Here is a 25,285-nt window from a genome sequence, read left to right as displayed (position 1 = left end):
GCTTGCGAGGCCGACGGGACGGATGGAAAGGTGAGTGAAGAAGTAAATCGTGACGAAATGGTCCGGGTAATCTACAAAGACTTGCACAAGCAAGAGAGACGACTGCGAGACAATTGTCTAGTGATGGGGGCTCTAGAGAACTACGTGGACGACGAGTATACCAGCAAGAAGATCAGAGAAGCAGAGAAGCACGTTTCAAATAATCAGTAAACACACTAGTTAATGCTCTAGGTGCTGAGTGTACTAAAGGAGTGGACTGCTTTGTGAGTGCACTACCGCTGTCTGTCATAGCTAATTATTGTGACTGTATTGACGCAAGGTCTGGTTGCAAGAACACTACATTTTGATCGTCCATCACAAGTACATAATACAGTCAATGAACTAATCCTGCTTGTCAGGCTTGCTGTCAGTCGATGATGCCAAGGACTGCTTGACAGCCTCAGCGGCCAAGCCACTCATAGCTACACAACCAGATCAAATTTAAACTTAGCTTACAAGCAAACAGATAAAAATAAACAAGAAACCGTTTCCCGCTGCATCCTTTGCCTTGCTTGAAACATCGGTTGCCAGTTTTCCAGCCTTGTCAACAGCGTCGTCCAGTTTCTTCTCATACTTGAGGAAATACGGACGAATGATCCGATTATAGATGGTTGTAGCACCATTGGAAGAGATGGGAAGCATGCACCAGATGAGAAATGCACACTAAATGTAACAGAATCTCACACGAGGTAAATCTTGGCTAATTAACTTGGAAAGGATGGTCACTGACTTTGAGCAGAAAGTAAAATGGCAACCACGAGAGAACAATATCAGAGAAAAACTCAACAAATGTGAAAACAGCAAAAACAACCCAATATGTCAGCCACTGGACATCGTCATCCTTGTCTTCAGATTCCAGGGCCTTACATCTAGTCAATACACCTTGAATTAGTTAATCAACGTATAAGCTAACCAGTACAAACAAGCAAATACGACTGAACACTGTGTCACATGTCAGTCATTGACTGCTTGTGAGAAATGGTCATGCTACGAACCCTCAACGAGAAAAAACAAAGTCAAAGAGCTTGCATAGTCTCTGTGGTCAGTCACATACACAGTCACATACACACTTGGGAATGTCAGGAACTACCTTTTTCAGGTCACACCCCAGGCCTACATGGCTGGGCGTTTATGCACTACTCAGGAAAGTCTGGGACTGGGCTAACCACCAGCTTGTGATGCCAACTCGGGTGTGGGCACCCAAGTTGCACCAGCTCCACCCCAGTGGCTGATGTCAAGTTACAGGTGGTGGCTGCTACCAAAGACCAAGTCAACAGAGGCAATTGTGTGTGAGTTCCTTACCCAAGGGAATTAGGTTGTGTTCAAGTCAGACTTGAACTTGTGACCCAACTGCCCCTGATGTTTCACTCACCAATTGCGACTCTTTCATAATTGACACTTAACACACACACACACACACACACACACACACACACACACACACACACACACACACACACACACACACACCACCACCACCACCACCACCACCACCAGCAGCACCAGCACCAGCACAAATAGCACCACCATTCCCTTCACGCAAGTCCCTATTCTCTGCATACATATGAGTGACATCACATCATCACAATATACATGACGGGAGACATGACGTCAATGGTTCAGTTCCAGCCAATGTGCTGACTTACGAGGAATAAGCCGGATACACGACGCCGATGAAGTTACACAGCAAAGCTGCCGCATAGCCGACCAGCAGATAAATTCCAGCCAGAGCGATCAAAACTATCGAATAGAGAGAAACGAAACGTGAAGAAGCGGGCGAGATCAAAAGAAACTATGCCGTACTGTAGAGTTGAATCTTTTTTGACACCTTCGTCTTGTTTTCAACGGTAGTTAGGGTTCGTGTAAAGACATTGTCCTCTTGAAGGAAGTCGTTCACGCGCGCACTAAACGTAGACAGTGTCCCCGCCATATTCCCCGAAATACGCCACCAGCGTGTGCGCAACTTGTAGACAATTATGACGTTACCCGGATGTAAATCCTCAAGTCTGATTGTCTAGACGACGTACACCTACTTCATGGTTTCAAGCACACAGCTTGTTTATCACTACATGGCCCTACTAGATACATGTGCTCCCAAAAAAACCCTTTGTACCTCTAAACATATTGTAGCAACACTAAGCAAGAAATTTGTGAAAACAACTAGTTAAGTAATGAGCCTTTTAGTCTAACGTTCTATTGTGGTTGTTCTGTTCAAGTGGCAATCATGATCTTTAGGAGAAATCCCGGTCTGGTAGCACCAGAGGAGCAATGAGAGTCCACACATATAGGCCTAAGCAGGCCCAAGACGAAGAGATTTTCACCCACACAGATGGCCAGTTGTGGTCAAACTTTGTCAGGTCTTTGCTAGAGCTTGGGCTACAAAATAGACATAGACAAACGTATAAAATTAAGGTTCACACAGACACACACACACACACACACACACACACACAGACACAGACACACACACAGACACACACGAGTTAATTAAGGTGAAGGTAGTTTGGTGGTAGAGCTTCATACCTGTACCAATTGGTGAGAGTTACCATGAGATAGAGTGTAGCCAGCATGAACATGAAGTGGAAAAATGAATAGTTATAAGCCACCCTGTTCTTCTCATCATCCCAGACTTTCTTATCATCATCATCATCATCACCATCAGGAGACACATCTACAACATATACCACATCATCGACAAAAACATACCAATAACCAATCATGCTCACCCTTTTCACCATTAGACAACAAGTTAGTCTACAAACCATTAACACAAGTGTTAGTAAATATCAATCACTACTCACATAACATCAATCACCTACAGGTCATTGTCACCAAGTAGACAAGCGTACATCATAATAAAAAGAGACATTTGAGATATTACTACATTTGTTTACTAAAACTCATCACCATAACTTCTTCTCGAGATGGGTTCATGCTCAACTTGTCAAGCTGTGAGTTGGTCGTCATTCGGACTGTAGCAAATATAACCATCACAAACATAATGACAAGTCCAATTACAGTTGCACTGATTTGAGAGCCATTGAAAGGGTTTGTGTTTGTGTTGTTGATCAATGGACAGTCTTCAACTATTAGTTAAACAAGTTAGTTAAATGGGTGTAAACATTTGAACCATATTTAATAATTAACATTTGAAGTAGCTACCTAGTCCATATGGCTCATTGGTAATAGCTGACCATGTCAGATACATTACATATGCAGAAACAAAAGATGCTTGCAAGAGACCAGAGTTTTGATTAACTGAACAAAAACAAATCATAACTGAAGCAATATGAAGGCAAACACAAATGAAGAGACTGACAACATGCAGACACATAGGCTAACAAAAGACAAACCAACCATCTACTGTCTAAGGAGCTAACCGTCTTGTATGCGAGGTAAGATGGCAACAACCGATACAATAACACAGAGAGAGAAGTTGAATCCAATAAAGAATTTGTTCAAAGCACAGCCTTCACTCTGTCAACAAATAAAGGAACCAACCTTACATGTCAACAACCAAACTAATTGGTTTATAACTAACCAATTATTAATTAATTATCTGTTAATTATCAACAATCACGTAATTCTGTATTAACTATTTGCTAATTACTTTAATTATTAATTAATTAAGTTATTTATCAGTTTTCGATATGAACCTGTGTGAAATAGACAGCCAACAACACCATGGCAATAAATGCTACTAGGTACAAACCAAAAGTACACAACAGCAGCACTATAACAATAGATGTAACAAATGAGCCATTGACATTTGTTTCTACACATATTAGCCTCACAGTAATACCACGCCTTGTTGCCATCCTCTGCTTTTGCTACCCTAAAAATACAATGAAATTACATCACGTTCTGTTCCTAACAGAAAATCCAACTAACCATGACTCGTTCCATGAATGAGCAAAGTCAACTAGCAAGAGAAGCTGAACGAGAATGAACAAGAAGCCACCTATCATTCCAATCACTGTCATTGCTGTATAGACACAAAGCATGATTTAATTCAAGAGTAACACACTACTGCAACTGTAGAAATAAGGGTGATTTATCTTAATTAACTTATGGATCATCCTAGAAGTTTGCACATTTCTAGAACATGTAAGCCATTTGAAAGAGAGATAAGGAGCCCAACATTTTTCTAAATTCGATGAAATTGCAAATTTTGTCATGTATTTTTGATACTTAAAGTCATGATTGTACGACTAAAGTATGTTGTACAGCCGTGAGAATGTTATCGAAGTGCACATCATGATGTCACAACTGGGCATGTACTCTATAGTTGCAAATCTACTGTGTGTGTTGCTTCTATCAAAGTCATGAAAAGTTGTCTACATGAGTTTTGTTGTACACATACACAAGACCAGCTACTAAATTAAATCTGTGTGACAAGAATTCCAAATACAAGAGGTGAGTACGGGTTAAGACTATTTGAAATGCATCATGATTTCAGTATATGTGCAAACTTGTGAGATGCTTCCTTTAGATGAATCAGCAGTCAATTTGTCTTTAGCAGTATTGGTCGTTTGTCAGTCTGTCTACCAGTCAATTGTATCGCAAGCAACTAGCCAAACTGTGTTTCTTGACATATTTTCTATCATCTGCCTGAAAAAACAAATTCAATAGTAAAATCATCCTGTAATTCTTTCATTCATAGCACTGTCTACTGTGTGGTTTGTCTGCTCTGTCTTTGTGTCAAATCTTCTCACTGTTTTATATCAGCAGCCTGTACAGTTACCAATTTGTCAGTCATAACAACAAACCTATTCCAAAACTAGATGCTGGGATAAAGAACGCAGCCACAAGAAAGAGAATAATGGCAACAATCTTAAATAGCCAAAAGCCATTCTGAACTCCCGATCTGCAATCTTTGCTTGACCTGACGTTAATCATAAGGATCATAAATGAAAAGAAGAAGCAGGCCACTGCAAAGCAGATTCGGTAGATTCCAAAATAGCCAAAGAATTCAGCAACGTCAGATTTCGCTTTAGTGCAGTTTGGTTGTCCAATAAAATGGGCGATATCCTCGCATAATGAACCAATCTGACATACAAAAAGTAATTAGACACATAGTTAAATACTATAGGGTACATGAACATATTACATCATGTACCCTATGTCCCTCCAATACTAGTAGTCTATTGAGAGACATTACCCTTCGACGACAACGGCAACAATGATGACATTTTATTTAACACGGACAAACATTCAGCCATAATGGCCAATCTTCCAGTTACATTATTAATGTTGATCCATAGCTAGCAATAATAATTTAGGGCGTGTTTGATTGGGCTCTTTCAGCTTCTTCCGGAAGAGTCTGGAAAAGCACGCCAGAGCTGGAAAAGGTTGGAAGAGGGGCGTGCTCTTCCAACCAGCAGCAGAGTTGGTAGAGTTGGCTCTACCGACCATAGCTGCAGAGCTGTAAAAGTTGGAAGAGGGGCATGCACATGGAGTCCCTTCTGGAAGAGGCTGGAAGAGTCCAATCCAACGTGCCCATACTGTCTAACAATTAAACTATTAATTTTGACACATTCAAAACATTTAGTGATAATTATTATTAATGTTGATCCATAGCTAGCGACGGATAACTATTCTAGCTGTAATGAAATTTACCGATAAAAACGTCGACATAAATGACGCTACATAGACATGCATCTCTCCAATAGTGTCGAGAAATGTTACAGTTAAGTTTGTTCTTACCTTCAAGAAAGCGTCCTGTACGTCTGGTTCCAACAGAATGGCGCATACAACGCAAGTGAAGAGAAGGAGGATAACATACGCAGCGCGCCCCATTACAGAACTTCGACATGACGGACAGCAAGAGCAGCAGAGGCTACAGGCAGCTGATCCAATACAACAAACAAGCTGCAGGTAGACACAAAAAAGACAAACTGAATGTGCGAGGGCGTGGTTACCAGGAAAACGAACAGAATACTCACACAACTGATACCACAGCCCATTCTTTCGTTTCTTGTTGATTAACAAACTTCAAACTCCAAACTCAGAACTCCAAACTCCAAACTGGTACAGGGTGGTGCGATTTAGTACGTCACTATCTTTCTATAAAGAAAAATCCCGTATAAAACTTTAATTTGTAAAATCCCGGATGCTTTGGACATTCTACGTAGGCGTAGCATATGGTAGTCGAAAGTTTTCTTGGCGTGTCTCAATCAATGAATCAACCTAAGCCTGAACAGCGCAACTCAGATACATTAGAACTGGCAGAAGAACGTATTGTAAACTCAGTCGTGGAGAGGACCCCACAGGAGCAGAAAATAGGTGTGACGCTAGAAGACGGGGCTTACATTTTGATTTACTACATTATGTAAACGTTTTAGGTGACGTTGAAAGGTATGTAGGATTAGGCGCAGGGGCATTTTGGTAATTCTGGTTTTCAGTGTGATACAGTCATGATATCACGTGACTGAAATTTTTGAATATTGCAGTCTTGTGACGTGGCGTCTATTGTCTCGACCTTTTGTTATATTTCAAAGACAGTGTCAGGTAACATCGGTCTAGATCTGTCTATAATGTTGTCAGCTTGTTGCTAATTGCTGTAGGTAAATCGAGACGCATCAACTTCGTTTTCTGTTTTTTCTCCTTTTTCAACACTTGGTGTGATGGCCAATATAGCTTCTCATCAGGCATGTTCTTATTCAATGTATACAAAGAAATATTGCACAAAACAGGGAATGTTGATATTATGGTAGGGATCTCCTTCTCAATGGGGTGGACTGGGTGGTGAGCTAGTGGTGATAGGAATTCAAGGAGTTTCAGAGAATCTGCTGAATGAATCACGTTATCTTCCAAAGTTAGTATTGCATTAATTGGCTGCAATGGTAATCTATTGCAGCCAGCTGCTTGTATTTAATTAAAAACACAACAAAAGTGGCTAGTTGTGCAGTACTGGAAGCCTGAAGTCTATCACAATGTTGTATTTTGTGATTGTAGGAGTTTGTCTGATGTGAATGGATCTGTGATGTTGACAGGGCATCTAATGAACAGATGGTAATATATGACTACTTGAGCATGTTTAATGTCAAGACACTTAGAACAAACTAAATACACAAGACTAGGACACTGTCAAATACTGTACCATTTGGAGTGTCTTCCTAGTGTTCATATGAAGCTGTGTAGTATCTTCTTGTTTAGTGTTTCTTTTTTGTTGAGCTCTCCATTCTATGCTTCATCAGTTGTCCAGTCAGTTCAAAGTCACCTTGATGGGGGGACACCTGCAGTGTTTGACTGTATCAAGTCAGGTGTAGCACAGATCTTTGGCTACAAGATTTGTTCTCGATACTTTCTCTCTCTGTACATTACAGCACCAGTCTTTGTTGGATATAATTTACTTCAATATTGTACGGAGGCAATTGTGACATCATGCATAAATCGATTCACCGCTTGGACACATCCAGAAGACTCAAATGGAAGTGAATCCAGCATTCTCAGTGTATTTTATCCACAACTGCTATGTGGAACAATCAGTACGGCTGTCAGTAGTGTGCTGCTTTATCCTGTGCAAACTGTGTTGCATCGATTGGTTGTACAAGGCACTCAGACTGTGATTGACAATACAGATACAGGAATAGGCTGTGTTCCTGTTCATACAATGTACAGCGGGTTTGTAGATTGTTGGATGACTACAATACAAGAGGAAGGCTGGAATGGTTTGTATAAAGGGTTTAGTTCATTGTTGCTGCAGCTTGTATTGGGAATTGCTATTGTGCATGCTGCCAAAGTTGTGTTCATTCACTTTGCAGAAGATTCACAGACTGGCAGACAACAGTAGGAGAGAAATGTTTAATATTCATGTGACATGTGTTATTATATTCAAATAATAAATTGGAATTTATATTTGGAAAATTGTGATCATACTGTGCTGGAGATAAAAAACATTGGTTACTTCTCATGGTGTAATACATATCCCTTGTCATTGAGGTCTCGAGGTTTTATCTAGAGATCATGTCATTGGGTTCATGATTGCTAAAGTTAATCTTACCAATCAATATCATATAAGTATAAGACAGTTGGAAAGTAAGAGAAGTGTCACTATCATTTCATACTGAAACTGACAGTTACACGTTTTATTATTACTTACATATAATACTAATTATTTTTAAAATATACTAATTATTTTGTTTGGTACATGAAAATTTAATTAAAGTGCGCTACCGCGGGAAATATAACCACGTGACCTCATTGGCGCGTTATTGCAAACGGCCATGCAACTCGTAAGCTTTTCCACAGAATGTTCTGATAGTTGAGAATGGAGTACATTGATTCGTCGCTGCTGGTGAATGTGCGTGAAGCGGTGTTGGAGTGTCTGCAGGCTGTGCTTGATCCACACGACGACGTTCGTAAAGCAGGAGAAGAACATTTACGAGTTTTGGAAGTGAAAGATGGTAAGCATCGCTTTGGAAATTCTTACTGAGAATTTTGTGTAGCTGAGAACGACACTGATGGTTGTAGAGTTTTGTGTGACGTTGTGTGACGTCATTACGGACACTTCAATGCCACAAAGTATCAGACAGGTACAGAAATTTAATGTCTGATTTAATTTTTTGCTTGTTTGTCTGTGCATTTTTGTCTTTTACGTGTTTGTGTATGTTTGACTTGGTCCGTATTTTTCCTTACTTTTTAATTATTAAATTGTCTGCATGTCTGTATACAAAATCTTGTGATTGTAGATCAGAGATTGTGTAAATGAATAGTTTCTACTGTTGTAAGCTGGTACTACAATCGCTTTATCAACAGTTCTAAGCACGTGTACAATATGAGGCTGTGTTTCCACTAGCTGCACCTTAAACCAATTTAGCTTAAACACTTTGAAACTAAACCAGTTCAAGAAAGCGACTGTTTTCACTAGGAACTTGAAACATCCGGGATGTGCGAAACAAAGCGTCTAGGAACACTTTATTTTGAAGTATTGGGCTGCTCTGTCGACTCCCGAGTCAGAGCAGCTGTTGGTTGTCACTGATTCAGCATCTACTACTAGGAATTTGCATGACAATGACCAAGAGCAGCGCCGTACGGACGGTCTGTCTTCTCTCTGTGTAGCTGCTGATTTCTGTCCTTTTTTAAATGATTCTTACATTATTTAAGGCAATCCTATACCAGCAAAATAGTCAGTATCATCGAAACAGAGTTGTCAGAAGCCATCTAAGCAAACGCGGTAAAGTCATGTGACAGTTAAACCTAAACCACTTTGCTAAACCTACATCAAAGTAGGTTTAAGAAATGGGTTTAGGTTTAGAATGTAACTGGTTTAGTGCAGGTGGAAACAGATCAATCCTTAAACCGGTTTAGCTTAAACCACTTGTTAAACCGGTTTAGGCATTAGTGGAAACACACTCTGAATGTCATAGAATTTCTTGTTTGTAATTTTCAGCTTGCATCTGTTGTTTTGAAACACTACGTTGAAATTCATTGGTCAAAGTTGGCTGAGAAGTTTGTTGAGCCTGAACCTTCAGAGAGAGTCAGTAGGCATGCTTCAGTTGCAGTGTCGTTAGATCAACTTGTAGTTGCAGAGTTACTGTTTTCTGGATTGCACAGGTGAAACAAATTGTTCGACGTTCATTACCAGCAGCTTTGTCGGATCCCGAGGCTCGAATCAGATCTACAGTGGTGCGTGTTAGAAGTCTTGCTGTTACGTAGCTCACTCTTACTTTTGCTTTCCTTTTTGCTGTCGTTGTTCTATCTGTCTGTATTCAGATTTGTTTGTTTGTTTGCTTGTCTGACTGTTTGCCTGTTAATGTTTAGGATTGTAGGTTGGTATGGTTCTCAAGTTTAATAGATCAGGGTGTTTGTGGTCTGTTTGTTTAATTATTTGTGCCTGTTTGTCTGACACGTTAGACGAAATATATATATATATATATATATATATATATATATATATATATATATATATATATATATATATATATATGAATCTGTTCACACAAAGTTTGTCGTAGGCATATGCTATATCAGCAATAGCTCAGTGGGACTGGCCTGAGGCATGGCCTGATATATTGGACACGCTCATAACATCTCTGTCTAGTGGAGATGCCAATCTCATTCATGGTGTTCTTAGTGTGCTGACAGAATTTGCAGCCGAAGTAACTGACATTCAGATGCCACTGGTTGCACCACTCATCTTTCCACATCTCTACAACATCATTACTAATGTTGAGGTTTTTGTGAGCAATAAGCAATCACAAGCATTTAATCTTTAATCTGCACATATTATGAGCACATACCATTTGCTTGTGTGTGTGTGTGTGTGTGTGTGTGTGTGTGTGTGTGTGTGTGTGTGTGTGTGTGTGTGTGTGTGCGTGCGTGCGTGCGTGCATGCGTGCGTGCGTGCGTGTGTGCATGTGTGTGTGTGTGTGTGTGTGTGTGTGTGTGTGTGTGTGTGTGTGTGTGTGTGTGTGTGTGTGTGTGTGTGTGTGTGTGTGTGTGTGTGTGTGTGTGAGTACATGTGTGTGTGTGTGTGTGTGTGTGTGTGTGTGTGTGTGTGTGTGTGTGTGTGTGACTGGGTTAGTTTTGGATGTTTTCAATGACATTTATGTTCTTTGATTCTTTAGGTCTACAGCATTCAAAACAGAAGGCGAGCTGTGGAAATTTTTACTGGTTTTTCTGCAGTCATTGGTGCCATGGCTGAGATACACAAGGTCTAGTCCTCGTTTCTGTGCTTGTTTATTCTGTTCTTTCTTGTTCTCTCTTGTTCTCTGTGTTGTTCTCTTTTATTTTTCTCATGCATGTGTGGGTGCTGTCATGCAATTTGTATTGCCCTTACATGTAGCTTTAGGATAATTTTGCAATGCTGTACTTCTTGCAGAATTGTGTGTGTGTGTGTGTGTGTGTGTGTGTGTGTGTGTGTGTGTGTGTGTGTGTGTGTGGTGTGTGTGTTTGTGTGTGTTTGTTTGTTTGTTTGTTTGTGTGTGTGTGTGTGCATGCACGTGGGTGTGTAGTAGTGTCTACTTTTGTCATTATTTATGTCTGTTTTGTCAGGATGCTGCTTCTACTCTTCTTTTTCCTGTACTATCACAATTTCTTGAAACATTTATTCAGTGTTTCTCAGTATCTGATGAGTCGTTTGTCAATTCTGGTTTGAAAAAAGATATTCTAGAGGTAAGAACACTTTAGTGTGTTGCAATTTAATGTACAGTTTTTCTGAGGTACTGGTTCTATGCAAGGCTATTGTTGGCTTGATGAACCTCTTTCCAAGCCAAGTTTCTGCTCACTTTTCAAGGTTGCTGCCAAAAGTGTGGGACCTGTTGACTAGCTGTGCAGACAGGTACTTGTAGAAACAGAAACAATGTAGAACATTTTACATATTTTTAAGTATTATTAATATTATATAATGTATACATATAAATATATGTATACATATAAATATATGTATACCGGTATATAAAGAAGAAATCATTCCACGCAAGATCATGCCCTAATGCAATTCTCTTTAAAATTAACTTTGCATTGAATTCCCAAAGTTTAACCTTTTAAGTTTGCGTTTGGGGACGTTTTGTCTTCTTTAGATGACACTACGATGTATTACTAAGTTTTAAGTTGGGGATATATATATATAATTTATTATATATTTGTAACACCCACATCTAGCCATCCCCTCCCCAACTTAAAACTTAGTAATACATCATAGTGTCATCTAAAGAAGAAAAACGTCCCCAAACACAAGATCATGTAATGCAATTCTCCTTAAAATTAACTTTGCATTGTACTCCCAAAGTTTTAACCGATAATTGTTCAGAAAGATTCCAGAGAGCTTGATTCAAAGTAGTCCCAGAGAACGTCGTTTTTCAAAGCTATAGTTTTTAGAGTCTTAAGACTGGCCGGAGTCCAATATCCCAAACTTTCTATAAAGATAGGAAAGAAATCTGCTCCACATTGAGTCACATTAAACTCATGTCTCTCGTCTCTTTCCATTTCTCCAGCATTTCCGGCTGCACCAGCTTCAATGGCAGCAGCACAGACAAAACATGGTTGCAATTAGCCTCGTACCAGACCCTCTCGCGCCGTTGTGCCTGGTTCCCGTATAACACGACAATGCCGGACAGGGTCTGGGATCATCCCGCCTACCGTTTATGCTATTAAATGATCAACTTAGCTCGTATGTCACCAAGCCTCAGGCTACTAATACGATTAGTTTAATAGTTATTCTCATGTGTCACATAGGATGTCTTGCAGCCGACTTGACCTTCCATTTGTACTCTACTTGTTTTCTTTCAGTGTTGGTATCCGGTCCCTACGCAAGCTCTACCTAATTGCCAACCTCTCTGGGAAAGAGGACTTCCTCTCCAAAAGACTCTAGAGCGAAAGTCAACACCGTGTCTGACGGCACGCTCTGCTAGGCTCCAAATGTTCCCGAATCATAATCGAGCTTCCCGATTCGTATTGTTCTTGTAGCCGAGCACAGTATAGAGCGGCGCTAGTGCATTCCTAGTCCAAGCTACCTAGACTGCTGATTGAATCACATTGGACCTCACAGCTTCAGATAACGTAAATCGAACTCAGGATCGAGCTCCCTCTGTGAATGAATCTCTTTCCATGCAGCAAAATGAATCTCTTCTCATGCAGCTGTACAGGAACGAAATGTAAACAGTGAATGTATGCAATCGGATATCACAGCTAGCGTATCTTTGATGAAAGGATAGATTCATAATTAACTAAGAGCATGAGAGTGTTGACGTTGGTGACGTGGGGTGACACTTAGATGACGTGGGGCGACACTAGGTGAAGAAAGTAGGTGGTATGATCCCAGACCCTCTCCGGCGTTGTTGTGTTATACGGGAATTTGGCATGTCGGCGCGAGAGGGTCTGGTACGAGGCTAGTTGCAATGAATTGTGGACAGTGATGTCAAAAAGCTGGGTTCCCATTAAGGAAGTCCAGGTGATAAATGTCACCAGGACGAGATTGATGATTAGCAGAACAGTTCTGTTCTCTTCTACAAGATTTGTTGTCAGACAGTAATGCATGCCACATCACATCACATAAAGCATTGTGACGTTTCAACAAGGTACTGTCATAGCTGCAACCCAACAGATGATCGCCAAAGCGGTCAATGACTTGACCACATATGCATCTTAAAGCGTTGTTGGAATTTGCTGCATGAAGTACAGGAATGCCCAACCATATCCTGATGGCAACTATAAATTCATGCTGAAGCATGGCCGGGCCAAGATTTCTGTTTGGTGTTGCCCTTAACCAGGCTCCAGCATAAGGAGAAGCTATAGTATTGATCCTTGCTCTGTCTCTGATGCTACACCCTTGTTTCAAAGCCTGCAGTTGAATTCCGTCAAGGTGTGACTGCAATGATTTTGTGAAGCAACAGAAAGATTGGGAAAAGTGGCTGGAAGGACACTTGATAACTGCTGACAAAGCAAATCTTTCATCATAACTTCTCCCTGAACTTCAACCATATCCACTGTAGAAGTAGAAAAAGCATCAGCTAATCCTGATGACAAAGATTTAGAAGAATAGCCTAATAGCTGATTAACAAGCTGACGGATTGCGTTACAGCTACCAACAAAAGCAGCAACAGCCGAAGATTGAGCAGAATGCAAGCCAAGACCTCCTAAACGTATTGACAAAGAAGCTTGCATCCGTGCCAAGTTTGAGATGGAAGAGCATGTTATATAGATCTTTGCATCCCGAGGTCAAAACGAGAAAGTTGGTCACTGACCATGTGACTGGGGACTGTATATATTTAAAAGTTTTAGTTTTTAACAAGTAGAGTCTTTAGCTTGAACTTTGATACTGTTACTACTGTAGGATATTCTCATACTGTTAATTAAGACATCACTTTCTCTTATTGTTGTATTCTTTCAAAGATACATGAAAATTACAGGATATTTCTTAATTGTTTAGTGTAGCAGATGAACTTTCAGGCATGCTGGTTGTGCAGTCATTGTGCACTAGGATTTACATTAATTTATGGTTGTCAATTTGTAAATATCTATTATCACATGCGATATGGGTAGGTATGTAAGGATGAGAGTAAATTGTGGAGATCTATTGGATTACATTGAAGATGATGGTAACATTTTCATGTTGTTGTCTGTTGTTGATGTTGGGGATGCAGTCTAGCTTCTTTGTAGAGCAAGCTGTCGATTTTGAAAACTTGATTTATGCTGTTTTCTTGTTCATTGAGACGTTGATGGCACTACCAAAATTTCGAGTTATACTTAAAAGATCTGTTGATCAGTTGGTTCCATATCTTCTCGTTTACTTGCAGATTACAGATGATCAGGTAAATATACTACTAGAAGGTACCTTGCATGATTTCTACAATTACTAGCATTTGTGTATATAGATCTCATTTACTTTGTTTGTTTTTCAGCCTTCTGTCATTTGATTTTGTGTGTATTTACCTTTGCTGGCAGTTTTTGTTGTATTTTTATCTGAGTAACTGTTAGTTTGATCTGATTATTGTGTGTGTGTGTGTGTGTGTGTGTGTGTGTGCACGCACGCGCGTGCGCATGTGTAATTGTAATTCTTATTTGTAGGTGTCAACATGGCTTGGTGATCCGAATCGATTTGTTGAAGATGAGGATGAAGACACTTTGTCTTATTCTGTCCGAATAGCTGCAGAAAATCTTTTGCTGGTCAGACCATCTTCCCAGCTGTGCTTATGATGGTACAATCTTATTGTAGCATGTGATGTCAGTCTCTCTGTGATGAGAAACAGTTGGCATTCTCAACTGCCAAGGCCGTGACAGTTGCAATAATACATCACATGGAAATGATCAAGAACAGTCAGACTGACAAGTCAGTTTGTTCTCGTATATCTTTTTGGTTTTATGATTGGCTTCCTGCTTGTTTAGTAACTGGAAGATGTATGAATCATGCATGTTAGCTCTTGGTGATGTGCATGACGTTGTGTCAACAGGAAAGACTGGGTTTGATGTTCTTGGCTTTCTCAGTTCTGTGGTTCTCAAACAACTGACATCTGATGGTATGTCACTTCTTACTGATTTCTTTAATAGTCCTAGGATTTAAGGATATTGTGTTTCTTAATTAAGTAATTATATAATTAACAGCAAAAGTTGAGAGTCAGTAGTAGGCACAGTTTTTATTAATGTAATTGTACAGGATACTTGATCATTATTTTCAACATGAATTGCGATATGCTGTTGCTGTTTGTATTAATAAGTATTGGTAATATGTAATATGACAGCTTTGACATTTTAGATTTTAATGTCAGTGGGACAAAACCTAGCAAGGCTTACATATTTTGACAAATATAAATTGCATTTTACAACATACTGCATTTACTTGAGAAGGTTAGAATGGATACTTGTGTGATTTTTGGGGGACTGAAGTTTATAGAAATAAGAATTAATGTATAGATCTTCTCTTGACATCTTTGCTTGCTGATTATGTTATGTTTAGTTTTTGCACTTTCATGCTTTCAACCTTTTCTTGTTTTCATTTAGTTTCACCGTTTCTGATTGGACGTTGCTTGTGGTTGAGCAGTAAATTTGCAGGCGTGATGCCGCATGACCTTTGTGTGAAGTAGGCAGACTTTGTGAACAGCTGTTGTTTGTTTCCAAGTTCCACTTTTGTGTGTGCATGGTAGGTTTGTTGAAGCTTGTGTGTCAGGTCTTGGTGAGACATTCCATCCTGCTATTAGAGTGTCAGCTGTTCGAGGACTACAAGGGTATTTTGTGCAAGCATCAGTCTGTTTTTCTTTCTCTGTTTGTTTGTCTGTTTGCTTGTCTGTTTGATTGCATGGCTATTTGGCTATCTGGGCGGAGTCATGTTATTTCTTGTTGTTCTAGATTTTGTTCTCACCTTGATCGTGAGAAGCTGCAACCCTACCTCAGTGCAGCTGTTAATGAATTGGTTACTCTTGCCACTCAGTCGGATGAAGGTGTTTTAGAGCTTGTCCTTGACGTTATGTTGGTAGCAATCAAGGTAGCGAGTTGTTCCATTGCAATTGTCATCTTGTATGCATATGCTGTATTGTCATGCAGGTAGACCAGCAGCTGACAGCCAGTTTGGAGAGTCGCTTGTCTCCTCTTGCTATCGCTCTGTTTTTGAAGTATAGTCATGGTTAGTGGTCTGTGACCAGATGAAAATGACGAGATATGACCCGTGCTTATTATTTCCAACGGTTCAATAGATCCCAGTATGATGTCTATTATTGAAGAACTCTTTGCTGCATTGGCAGCAAATCCACTTGTGTTACAGGTTAGCATGTCAAAACGTCTTTAATATACGCAGGAAAAAGTCTCGCGGTAAATTCACTGCGGGATTTTGACACGAATTCACTGCGGGATTTCGACGCGAATTCATCGCGATTTTGCACCAAGTTACAGCAATTGCACGGCATGTCGCAGTGAATTCGAAGTGAATCACCGCATCGAGGTATTTCAACCATTTTTTGTAGCATTTCGCAGCGACTTATGGCAACTTGCACCAATTTGTGGCGAGACTTTCTCCTGGGTATACCGTGATGCATCTTTTAGTACTGTAGTCTGTTGCATTAAGAGATGCATTCTTTCAGTATAATACTGATGAATAGTATGGAAATCAGGAGATTATCAAGCTAATAGCAGACTCTTTATAGACAGAAAGATTTCAGTTACTTTCTGCTGCTTCTCATTTGTTACTGTTAGCTCTCTTTATTGTTCACTTTTTTCTGAAGCAGATTTGGGTCTATACAGCAGTATTTGAGATTCTGTTTGTGCTAAAGGCACATTTCATGATCAAGTTTCTCGTATCCTTCAGTGGACATTGTTGTGTTGACAGACTGGCTGTGGGTTTGCTAGATTACATATCAAGTACACTAGTGACAAGTTGTGCATCACATGATTTACCTTTACACAATTAATACTGTTGAGAGATGCATCTCTTTTATATTTGTAGAATAAAATGTATTTGGAGATGGAGATACACCTTTTTAATGTGCAGAATATTCTGTGTTTTGTTTAGCCACTGCAAGCTCGAGTTTTCCCAACTCTAGTCAGCATTTTAAAAGCGTCGCAAGGCAATGCAGTGTCTGGTCTCATATCTGTACGGCTACATATTCACTGCCTTACCATTTTGTGGTCTTACTTGCCTTTCTGAATGCACATGCAGAGCTGTCTAGATGTTCTTGTTCCAATTATTCGAAATTCCAATCCGCTACAACTTGTGTTTGTAACAGAGCTTTTTCCTCTTGTTGTTAACAGGACAGTCAACACTGATGACAACTCAGTTATGCAGGCAATGCGCTGACAACTTGCTGATATATATCTTTGATAACCATGCTCTATATTTGTAATTAGAGTGGATGCGATTGCTTAAGAGCATATGTAGCCAAAGCAGTTGAACAGCTGGCTTCCTGGTAATTTGATAGCTTGTAATACTTGTGATCGTTTTGTCTACTGTTATATGGTTTTGTAGGCATGATGACAGAGGACACAGTGGTATTGAGTATGTTGTGGAAGTTGCCAGTCAGCTGCTTGAGCCCGGGAGGTCTGAGTTCTCTGCATTGCTAATTGGTCGTCTCATCTCTACGTTGGTCCACAAGGCTGGTCAATACTTGTCTGGAGCAATAGAACCTCTTTTACGGAGTGTGCTCAGTAAACTACAACAAGCACAAACACAAAGTGTCATTCAGGTGAAATGTCATTGCTGTGTTGTTGGCTGTTTGGTGTTCTGTTTTTCTGTTTGGCTTGGCTGTATTATAAGTTTTGTAATATGTAGTCTCTTCTTGTTGTGTTTGCTCAACTGATGATTTCTCAACTGGAAGATGTTCTGAAGTTTTTGGAGAGTGTTCCAAGTCCTACTGGTGACAGTGCTTTACAATTTGTGCTGACAGTATGGTGTCAGTGGCAACCTTACTTTTACGGAGCATACGAAACAAAAGTTAGGTACTCTGATAGTTATGTTGAGGGTCAAGTGTTAAGTGGTCTGTTCTCCCCCTGCTCTCTTTCCTGCTTGTCTGTTTGTCAGTTTGTTTTGTTTACCAGTTGATCAGACTTAGTCTTTGCATTTAATGTTGTTGACAGTTTCATTGTTTGTAAATTTACCTACTTTAAAGTCTTTGTACATCACAATAATCATTGGCAACATTGATTAGTGTAATTGCACTTGGAAAGCTGTTGGAGTATGGAGTGAAGAGCACTACTCGTCAGTTGTGGGACATTGCAGTGAAGGGTGAAGAATTAATGTCAGTATCACAATCACAAGGAATACGAACTCGTTCTAAAGTCAAGAAAGTGCCAGGTAAATGTCGTGCAATGACTGACAAAGGAATAGCAAGGCATTGTGTTAAGTGAACTAAGGCCGTACACTGTTGTGGTAGTGGATTGTGCATACACAATGGTCCCTGCTCCTGTAAAGGTGTACAAGTTGCTGTTGAACGAAGTACAAAGTCTACTTGAGTTTAGGCAGTCACAGCAAGCAGAATTGGCAGCTCAGTTGAAATCAAAGCTTAGCAATGATCGAGATGATGATGAGGTGTGTGTGTGTGTGTGTGTGTGTGCGTGCGTGTGTGTGTGTGTGTGTGTGTGTGTGTGTGTGTGTGTGTGTGTGTGTGTGTGTGTGTGTGTGTGTGTGTGTGTGTGTGTGGCCCGTCAGCACTTCGGTCATGGGGCTGAGAATATGTGGCCAAGGTGGATTGTCAATAATATGTTCTCAGTTCTTCTCCAGTGCATGGAGGACTTGTCCCTGTGAAGTGGTGCCATCTGTAACAAAGAACTTGTTAAATTTGTGTGTGTTTGCATGTGTATCAACAGATCTGCCTATTTTCTAGTGGGAAGATGCAAGTGGTGATGATGAAGATGAGGAAGAAGAAGAAAATGGATTCATACCATTAGATGAAGCTCTAGTTAGAAATTTAGCAGGTTATTCTATAACATTCATACTTGCCTTTTTTGAAATTACTAAAAATTAAACACATCAGCCCAGGACTGACTCACATGCTGTCTTGCTTTAGATGATGAAGAAAGTGAAGATGAAGATGCTACAGAAGATCCTACTTATCACGTTGATTTGCTGGTAATTTAATTTGGTGTCCTTAATTTGTCAAATGCAGAAATTGATTCAACATTGTGCCAATGTGTGAAGGTCTATCTAAAGGAACTGATTACAAGCTTTCTCACTCATCCTTCATATGCTGATTTTGACAGCCACTTGACTCCAATGGAGAGACAGAACGTCTCTCAACTTGTATCATGATCTTTCTACTTGACTCTTAAATTTAGTTTAATTTGTCTGTACGTCTTTATGTATCCTACTTGCCAGTATTAGCAGTCTAGCCTCGCCTCAGACGCAGTGTGGATTGCTGCCATCACCACTACATCTGTGGCTGCAATCCACATTGCGTCTGGGGCGAGGCTAGTGGTAGTATGTTTGAAGCACAAGTTGAGTTAGGAGTAGAGAAGGTTAGAGTACTAGTAGATTGTCAGTAGTGTACTGCATGGTAGGGTATGATATAATGTGATGACAAGATGCACAGCTTTATCTTTAGTTATTATCAGATAGACTTGAAAATGGAAACTGCATTGACATTAACAATAACCATACATTTTTGCAATTAATTTCTAGCATTGTAGGGTTCTCCGGATCTTATTGAATATGATCAGGAAGGTGATGCAATAGTGCATAAATAGGATGAGCTACTGTTGGAGGTATACATGTCAGGATGGATGTAATTGATAATGTGATACAATTTCGTTAGTAAGGAACTTTTAGTTACTATATAAGTAACATTGCTATCAAAGCTGTCTCACGCTCTGATTGGTTGCTGCTTTTATGTACGGAAGTAATCCTTTCTACACTACACACACGGAAGTTGCTATAACCCTCTGATTGGATGCTATTCATATAGTAATCCGACTATCACGTACAACACCATTAGCTACTTCAAGCTGTTGTGGATGATGGAGACGAAATTGCTTACTGTCTGCTTGTCGTTTCTCGTTTCTGTCTCGTTGGCTAACAATCCTGGATTTGTCGTCAGACTTACAGAGCACGGGCTGCAGTATGGTTAGTCTAGATATTACACGCCTCCACGCATATTCTCTGTCGAAGGATACAGTCGACGTCGATTCTTGTTCAGTTCGAGACCTGGCACTGCAGCTGCTGCGAGAAGAGCTGCAGCATATGGACATTCCTGACCAAAGAGGAGAATCGGGAACTCCCATTGGCAAAATTGATTACACACTGTCCAGGTCAGACACGTTGCTTATCCACAGCGATACAGCGTTGGCTTCATCATATAGCTAGATGTGATATTAATGTATTATTTGTGATGCAGTATTCGTGTGGAGAGTGCTACTGTTGCGTCATTGGATATTAGTCTGGACAGTGGTTCGGGTATTCGGGTGTCAACATCAGGAGTTTCTCTGCGAATGAAGGCTGACTGGCGTTACAAAAACAGAGGATTGTGAGTGTTTACTACGCGTGTATGCGTGTATAGAACGTCCTTTCAATTTTCAATTTGAGTTGAAAATTGAAAATTGAATACAACATTGAAATTTGATTTTTAATTTATTGAAATTTGACATTATATGATATTTCTAGAATATCTCAGAAAAAGAAACAGCACAAATTGCAATTGTAACGCCAACTAATCCAAATTAAAGCTATGAGAATTTGAAAACAAAAGTTTAGTGTTTTGTGTCCATTTTCATTGTTCTAACATGAAAATTGAAAATAGTAAGCTTCAGGTTTTGTAATGTCTAGCTAGGCGCCTCTGTAGACCATATTTGCACACATTAGGTGCTCTCTAGGTGACACATTGACAAATAAATGGCTCAAGTAACATGCTTATATAATAGCAGTAAATTAGTAACAAAGCAGTAAAGATCTACAGAATTTTCTATGAACCTGCACTTGCTCTAATTAGGCATTTTGTAGCACAAATTACTCAACAGAATGCCTACACAAAAGTGATAATTGAACTGTATAGCAGACCCCTCAGATAAACATTAAACTGATGTAGTTAGTATATCTGCTGGACAGAACAGCATGGAAAGAGTTCTTGTTCAATTGATCCATTGTCTTGTCTTGGTCTGTCATGTAGACATGCATATGTACACCTATACCTATTGAAAATTCCTGCTAACACTTCTCTAGACACCTAACTTCCAGATTTAACATAATTACAAGACTCTAGGTGTTACTGGTAACACCACAGCACTGTCCTAATGAATTAAACTGAATTAGCAGAGGGTTATCAATTACTACTTGTTGCCATTCACGTGGTCCCCATGTTAATCAATTTTCAATTTTCAATTGTAAACAAGAATGGTTCCTGACAATGTGTATTCAATATTTAATTCTTGATTTTTTATTTCATTTAAGAAATTGATTTAGCAGTTATTGCAGACCATTTTATTAAATGTAATTTCCAAAACCAAAATTGAAAATTAAATGGACGTTTCATACACTCGGTGTTTACACTGCTTTGCAGGATCTTGCAATTGAAAATGCATCTAAATATAGTTGCACATATCTATATGCTGTTTCTATTTATAGTATTCATATTTCTGACCATGGCTCAATTGATTTGGCAATAGCTGTTGACTTATCTTTGACAGGAACTTCAGGTAAAAATGTAAAAATTTTGTTCACACAAGTTTTATTACTATCTTAATTATAGTGTTTGTATAGCTAATGGTGCATGGGTAGACTCGAGCCAGTCTCTCCCCGCCTTCGTCATTCCCCGGATAGTCAATCCTCTCCACAGCGAGGATTGACTATCCGGGGAATGACGAAGGCGGGGAGAGACTGTCTCGAGTCTAGTGCATGGGTGCATGTTAAGTATTCTATCTATAGCTGCGGGCAGTGTGATCGAGTGTGTGCGAGAGAATTAATGTTGGTGAATTATATAATTATGTATGTAATGCAGAAATGACGGCAAATGGACAGCCAACAGCGTCTGTTGTGAGATGTGAATTCAATGTTCAGAATGTGGATGTTCACTTTCATGGAGGAGCAAGGTATTTCGAATCGGTTGGTTTCTCAAGTGATTTGGCACCTTCTTTTCTTTTGATTAAAACGAGAGATATAAAAGAGTAGAACTCATGCAGCTCTGGAGAAAAAAGTTGAATGATAAGATGGACATTAATATATTTATTATACAAATAGATTAATTAATTAATGTATTGTTTATTAATTAATAAATTGTAGTTGTATTCTGCTAAATTATGCAGTGCATAATGAGTATAAAAATCACTTTTTTGTTGGTATTTACCTGTCTATTCTAGTTAGTTATATACTGTAGTTTGAACTTACAGCCTACATAGTTTTATTCATGCAGTATTGAAATGTTTGTTGACATGTTTGTTTGAGTGCTGTATGTATAATTAATGTATTAATACGTAGTAATGTATGGTTTTTAGTTGGTTGTACAATTTGTTTTCTGGCCACGTGGAAAAAGCCATCAAAACAAATTTGCAAAGCCAGGTCATTGTGGTTACTTATCAAAGTTCTCCACAACAGCTGAATTTTGCATGTTGTCGCAGGCCTGCTCAAAGATCACTGAAACATTGAACAGAAATGGTCAAAAAGCAATGGAAACTTTGGACTGTATGTATAGCTAAAATTATGTTTTGCACATGATATCGATCAAGAGGCAGTAGGTATATTTGATGATAATTAATGTATATGTATAGTGATTGAGGAAGTTGGCAATGACATTCAGTTGGACTTGCGATTAGTTCAATCTCCTATCTTTGAGAGTAATTATCTCGAGTCTTTACAAAAGGTTATGTATTTGTTTTTTTATGTTTTGTGGTGAGGTGAGGTGTGGTGTGGTGTGGTGTTGTGTGTGTGTGTGTGTGTGTGTGTGTGTGTGTGTGTGTGTGTGTGTGCGTGTGTGCGTGTGTGCATGCGTGTGTGCATGCGCACGCGCTTGCATTTTTTCTGGTGGACACTGTTTATGCTTAGCTAGGCTTGTGTATTGCAGGGTCAGTTTTCATACCATAAATCCCCATCATTGAATTTCTCACCACAACCTCTTTCTGTGCCAACATATTTGTCTGGTCAAATGTTTTACATGTTTGTCACTGAGGCAATGCTAAACAGTGCTGGTGAAGTTTATCAGAAATCTGGAAAATTGAAACTAAAGATTACGTCTGATGAGGTGCTATACTCAACTATAGAGCACATATGCATGAACAAATGAATAGACGTTTTGTGTAATAGTTTTAGACAAATCTTGTATAACTAATGATAAGTTTTTGCACAGATTAGTTCAAGTTCATTTTTTCAGCTGAACACGGACACAATTGCAGGACTTATTCCAGGCTCAACGGTTTGATAAATGATGTGGTTGCTTAGGTCACAAACTGTAACATTCACTTTCTTTGCAGCTAAAGTCAAAGTTTCCAAATATGGGCATGCAACTTGTAGTCACTGTTACACAAGCTCCAAAATTTACTATCTGCACTGATAGCATTAAGTCGGTCATTTCAACTGATATGATCGCTTATGTTATTCATCCAGATGGAAACCTCACTTACGTCTTCACACTTGGCCTTGTATGTTAATTGGTGGTAATGAAGAACTAATATTTAAATACGTAGTTTTATACATATGACATTAGTGCATTATTTGAATTAGTGCTTTATACAGTGTATATTACAATTAATTAAACGTCAGAAATAATTAGATTTTGAGAAATTACACCTAATGACTGTTAACATAAATAATTTATCTCTGCCAGGAAATTATCTTTTTATCGGTATTGGGTTGCTTGTTTGTTGTCTGTAGACAGGATTACTCCTAAATGTGGGTGGATTTTGATGAAATTTGATGGGATGATAGAACTTTGATAGAGGAACAGTTTGATTAGTTTTTGGGACTGAGCTAGCTGCCTTGGTGGAGGTTTCTGCTCTCCAAGTGCTGTCTAGTTTTAGCTAAGATTACGTGTTAGAAGAATATGAAATTTATAGTTTGAGTATATTTAGTTGAAAAGGTATGCTAGAGATTGTATAGATTTTTAGTTTTGATAAACTTAAACATAAACGCAGTTGCACAATTGCTTGTCATGTGTTGGTAATAGGTGTTGAATAGCACATTGGGTTTATGGGTTGAGAACACCGATGGAAGGCTGTATCTCGGGTTGACCAAGAACATCACTGTTATACAGTGAGTAAATTTGTTAGTTTTTAACAGGTTTTTTTGCTATCTGTTAATTTGTCTGTGTTTGCTATCTTAATTGTTTGTTTGTTTGTTTGTTTATGTATGCGTGCATGTGTATATGTGCGTGCGCATGTGTGTGTGTGTGTGTGTGTGTGTGTGTTTGTTTGTTTGTTTGCAAGTTGCACTTTGCATGTCAATTTTAGTCACCTGCAAGTAAGCTCTAGTTCTTATAGACTAAGCAATGTGATGTTGAGACTTAATTAACTATATGGTTTACTAGTAGTTGATTATTTATTGAATAAAACGCTGATTGAATGAATGTCTTGTTGCTACAGTGGAGCTGTGACAGTGAAGGATTCCATCATTGGACATTTCTCAGTATGCAATCTAACATGTGAGCTTGCATGCATTAGTTACATTTCTTGACTTTCATCTTAGGGAGAAAACATTGAGGCTTGGTTGAATCTTGGAGTACCGTTCATACTTCACGGTATGCTGATTTAGTAGCCACGAGTATTAATTATGGTATTATTTATATCAATGCTGAGGTTTAAATTTACAGGAATACAAACAAAAGGTATTCCAATTCCAACTGTTCGTGCTCTGACATTCGTTGACCCTCACATCACTTTGCTGGAGGTAAGCATGCAATGCTATATGAAGGTAGATCGTCAACTCCACGTGTGTGATACAATTAATACTGTAGTTTATTGTTAACAACTTAGTGCAAATTTTAAACATTAATTACACTTGTGGTATATATTCAGTCTAGGCGTATAATATAAGTAAGTGCTATGTATAAATTTACATGCAAACGAAATTTGATTTGATCTTAAAAAAATTACATGCACGAAGTGTTAATTTTTTGGTCCATATTTTATGAATTAGGTTAATTAGCATGTAAATTATATTATTTTTGTCTAGGGATCTTTGGCCATTGGCACAGATGTCAAGTATGACATGTCGCAGTCATAACTTGCAAGAACAGCATTTTGCGTATAGTCCAGCAAGCTGCAAAAGACGTAGTGTAGTAAGATATGACTAGTACTGCTTTTCTTGCTGTGCAATTGAGTGTTTTGAAGGTCTAATTAGATTTGTGTACTAGATATTGTGGTTTTATGTCAGTTTGGTTATTATGCATAGCATATGTGCAGTGGT

General features: G+C 39.1%; 5 protein-coding genes across 5 annotated transcripts; 3 read left to right on the top strand and 2 right to left on the bottom strand.

Moving 5' to 3' along the window:
- Positions 1-283: 283 nt before the first annotated feature.
- LOC134192639 (receptor expression-enhancing protein 5-like) lies at positions 284-1,999 on the bottom strand. Its single transcript, XM_062661386.1, has 5 exons — positions 1,843-1,999; positions 1,686-1,779; positions 770-908; positions 525-702; positions 284-461 (listed from the first exon to the last, which is right to left on the bottom strand). Exons 1-5 carry the CDS (start codon positions 1,967-1,969, stop codon positions 382-384), a joined length of 618 nt encoding a protein of 205 aa, XP_062517370.1. The 5' UTR covers positions 1,970-1,999; the 3' UTR covers positions 284-381.
- Positions 2,000-2,072: 73 nt separating this feature from the next.
- On the bottom strand, positions 2,073-6,107 carry LOC134192632 (probable serine incorporator). Its single transcript, XM_062661379.1, has 12 exons — positions 5,985-6,107; positions 5,746-5,910; positions 4,809-5,088; positions 3,931-4,024; positions 3,834-3,874; positions 3,696-3,772; positions 3,420-3,516; positions 3,202-3,297; positions 2,947-3,125; positions 2,766-2,793; positions 2,563-2,710; positions 2,073-2,415 (listed from the first exon to the last, which is right to left on the bottom strand). Exons 1-12 carry the CDS (start codon positions 6,003-6,005, stop codon positions 2,271-2,273), a joined length of 1,371 nt encoding a protein of 456 aa, XP_062517363.1. The 5' UTR covers positions 6,006-6,107; the 3' UTR covers positions 2,073-2,270.
- Positions 6,108-6,155: 48 nt separating this feature from the next.
- Positions 6,156-7,908, top strand: LOC134192066 (solute carrier family 25 member 46-B-like). The gene is made up of 7 exons (XM_062660745.1): positions 6,156-6,324; positions 6,384-6,426; positions 6,492-6,549; positions 6,606-6,689; positions 6,756-6,856; positions 6,997-7,053; positions 7,198-7,908. Exons 1-7 carry the CDS (start codon positions 6,183-6,185, stop codon positions 7,832-7,834), a joined length of 1,122 nt encoding a protein of 373 aa, XP_062516729.1. The 5' UTR covers positions 6,156-6,182; the 3' UTR covers positions 7,835-7,908.
- A 349-nt stretch (positions 7,909-8,257) lies between these two features.
- On the top strand, positions 8,258-19,281 carry LOC134192629 (importin-9-like). The gene is made up of 28 exons (XM_062661376.1): positions 8,258-8,447; positions 8,515-8,576; positions 9,434-9,520; positions 9,598-9,669; positions 9,999-10,217; positions 10,611-10,697; positions 11,038-11,157; positions 11,223-11,323; positions 14,026-14,081; positions 14,143-14,294; positions 14,551-14,649; positions 14,712-14,812; positions 14,869-14,999; positions 15,481-15,559; positions 15,624-15,704; positions 15,826-15,961; positions 16,021-16,099; positions 16,170-16,237; positions 16,982-17,062; positions 17,129-17,254; positions 17,317-17,375; positions 17,435-17,651; positions 17,738-17,904; positions 18,114-18,259; positions 18,339-18,493; positions 18,789-18,879; positions 18,972-19,033; positions 19,103-19,281. Exons 1-28 carry the CDS (start codon positions 8,312-8,314, stop codon positions 19,211-19,213), a joined length of 3,081 nt encoding a protein of 1,026 aa, XP_062517360.1. The 5' UTR covers positions 8,258-8,311; the 3' UTR covers positions 19,214-19,281.
- A 14-nt stretch (positions 19,282-19,295) lies between these two features.
- Positions 19,296-25,269, top strand: LOC134192631 (lipopolysaccharide-binding protein-like). The gene is made up of 16 exons (XM_062661378.1): positions 19,296-20,023; positions 20,097-20,208; positions 20,295-20,423; positions 21,518-21,588; positions 21,891-21,981; positions 22,384-22,447; positions 22,507-22,570; positions 22,657-22,748; positions 22,950-23,126; positions 23,232-23,297; positions 23,356-23,523; positions 24,048-24,133; positions 24,463-24,505; positions 24,566-24,617; positions 24,690-24,766; positions 25,052-25,269. The coding sequence occupies exons 1-16, from the start codon at positions 19,915-19,917 to the stop codon at positions 25,100-25,102; spliced, it is 1,452 nt and encodes a 483-aa protein (XP_062517362.1). The 5' UTR covers positions 19,296-19,914; the 3' UTR covers positions 25,103-25,269.
- The last annotated feature ends 16 nt before the right edge of the window (positions 25,270-25,285 follow it).

The sequence above is a fragment of the Corticium candelabrum genome, chromosome 16 (genome assembly GCF_963422355.1).
Source record: "Corticium candelabrum chromosome 16, ooCorCand1.1, whole genome shotgun sequence".
Taxonomy (NCBI): domain Eukaryota; kingdom Metazoa; phylum Porifera; class Homoscleromorpha; order Homosclerophorida; family Plakinidae; genus Corticium; species Corticium candelabrum.
This window is presented reverse-complemented; position numbering and strand designations above follow the sequence as displayed.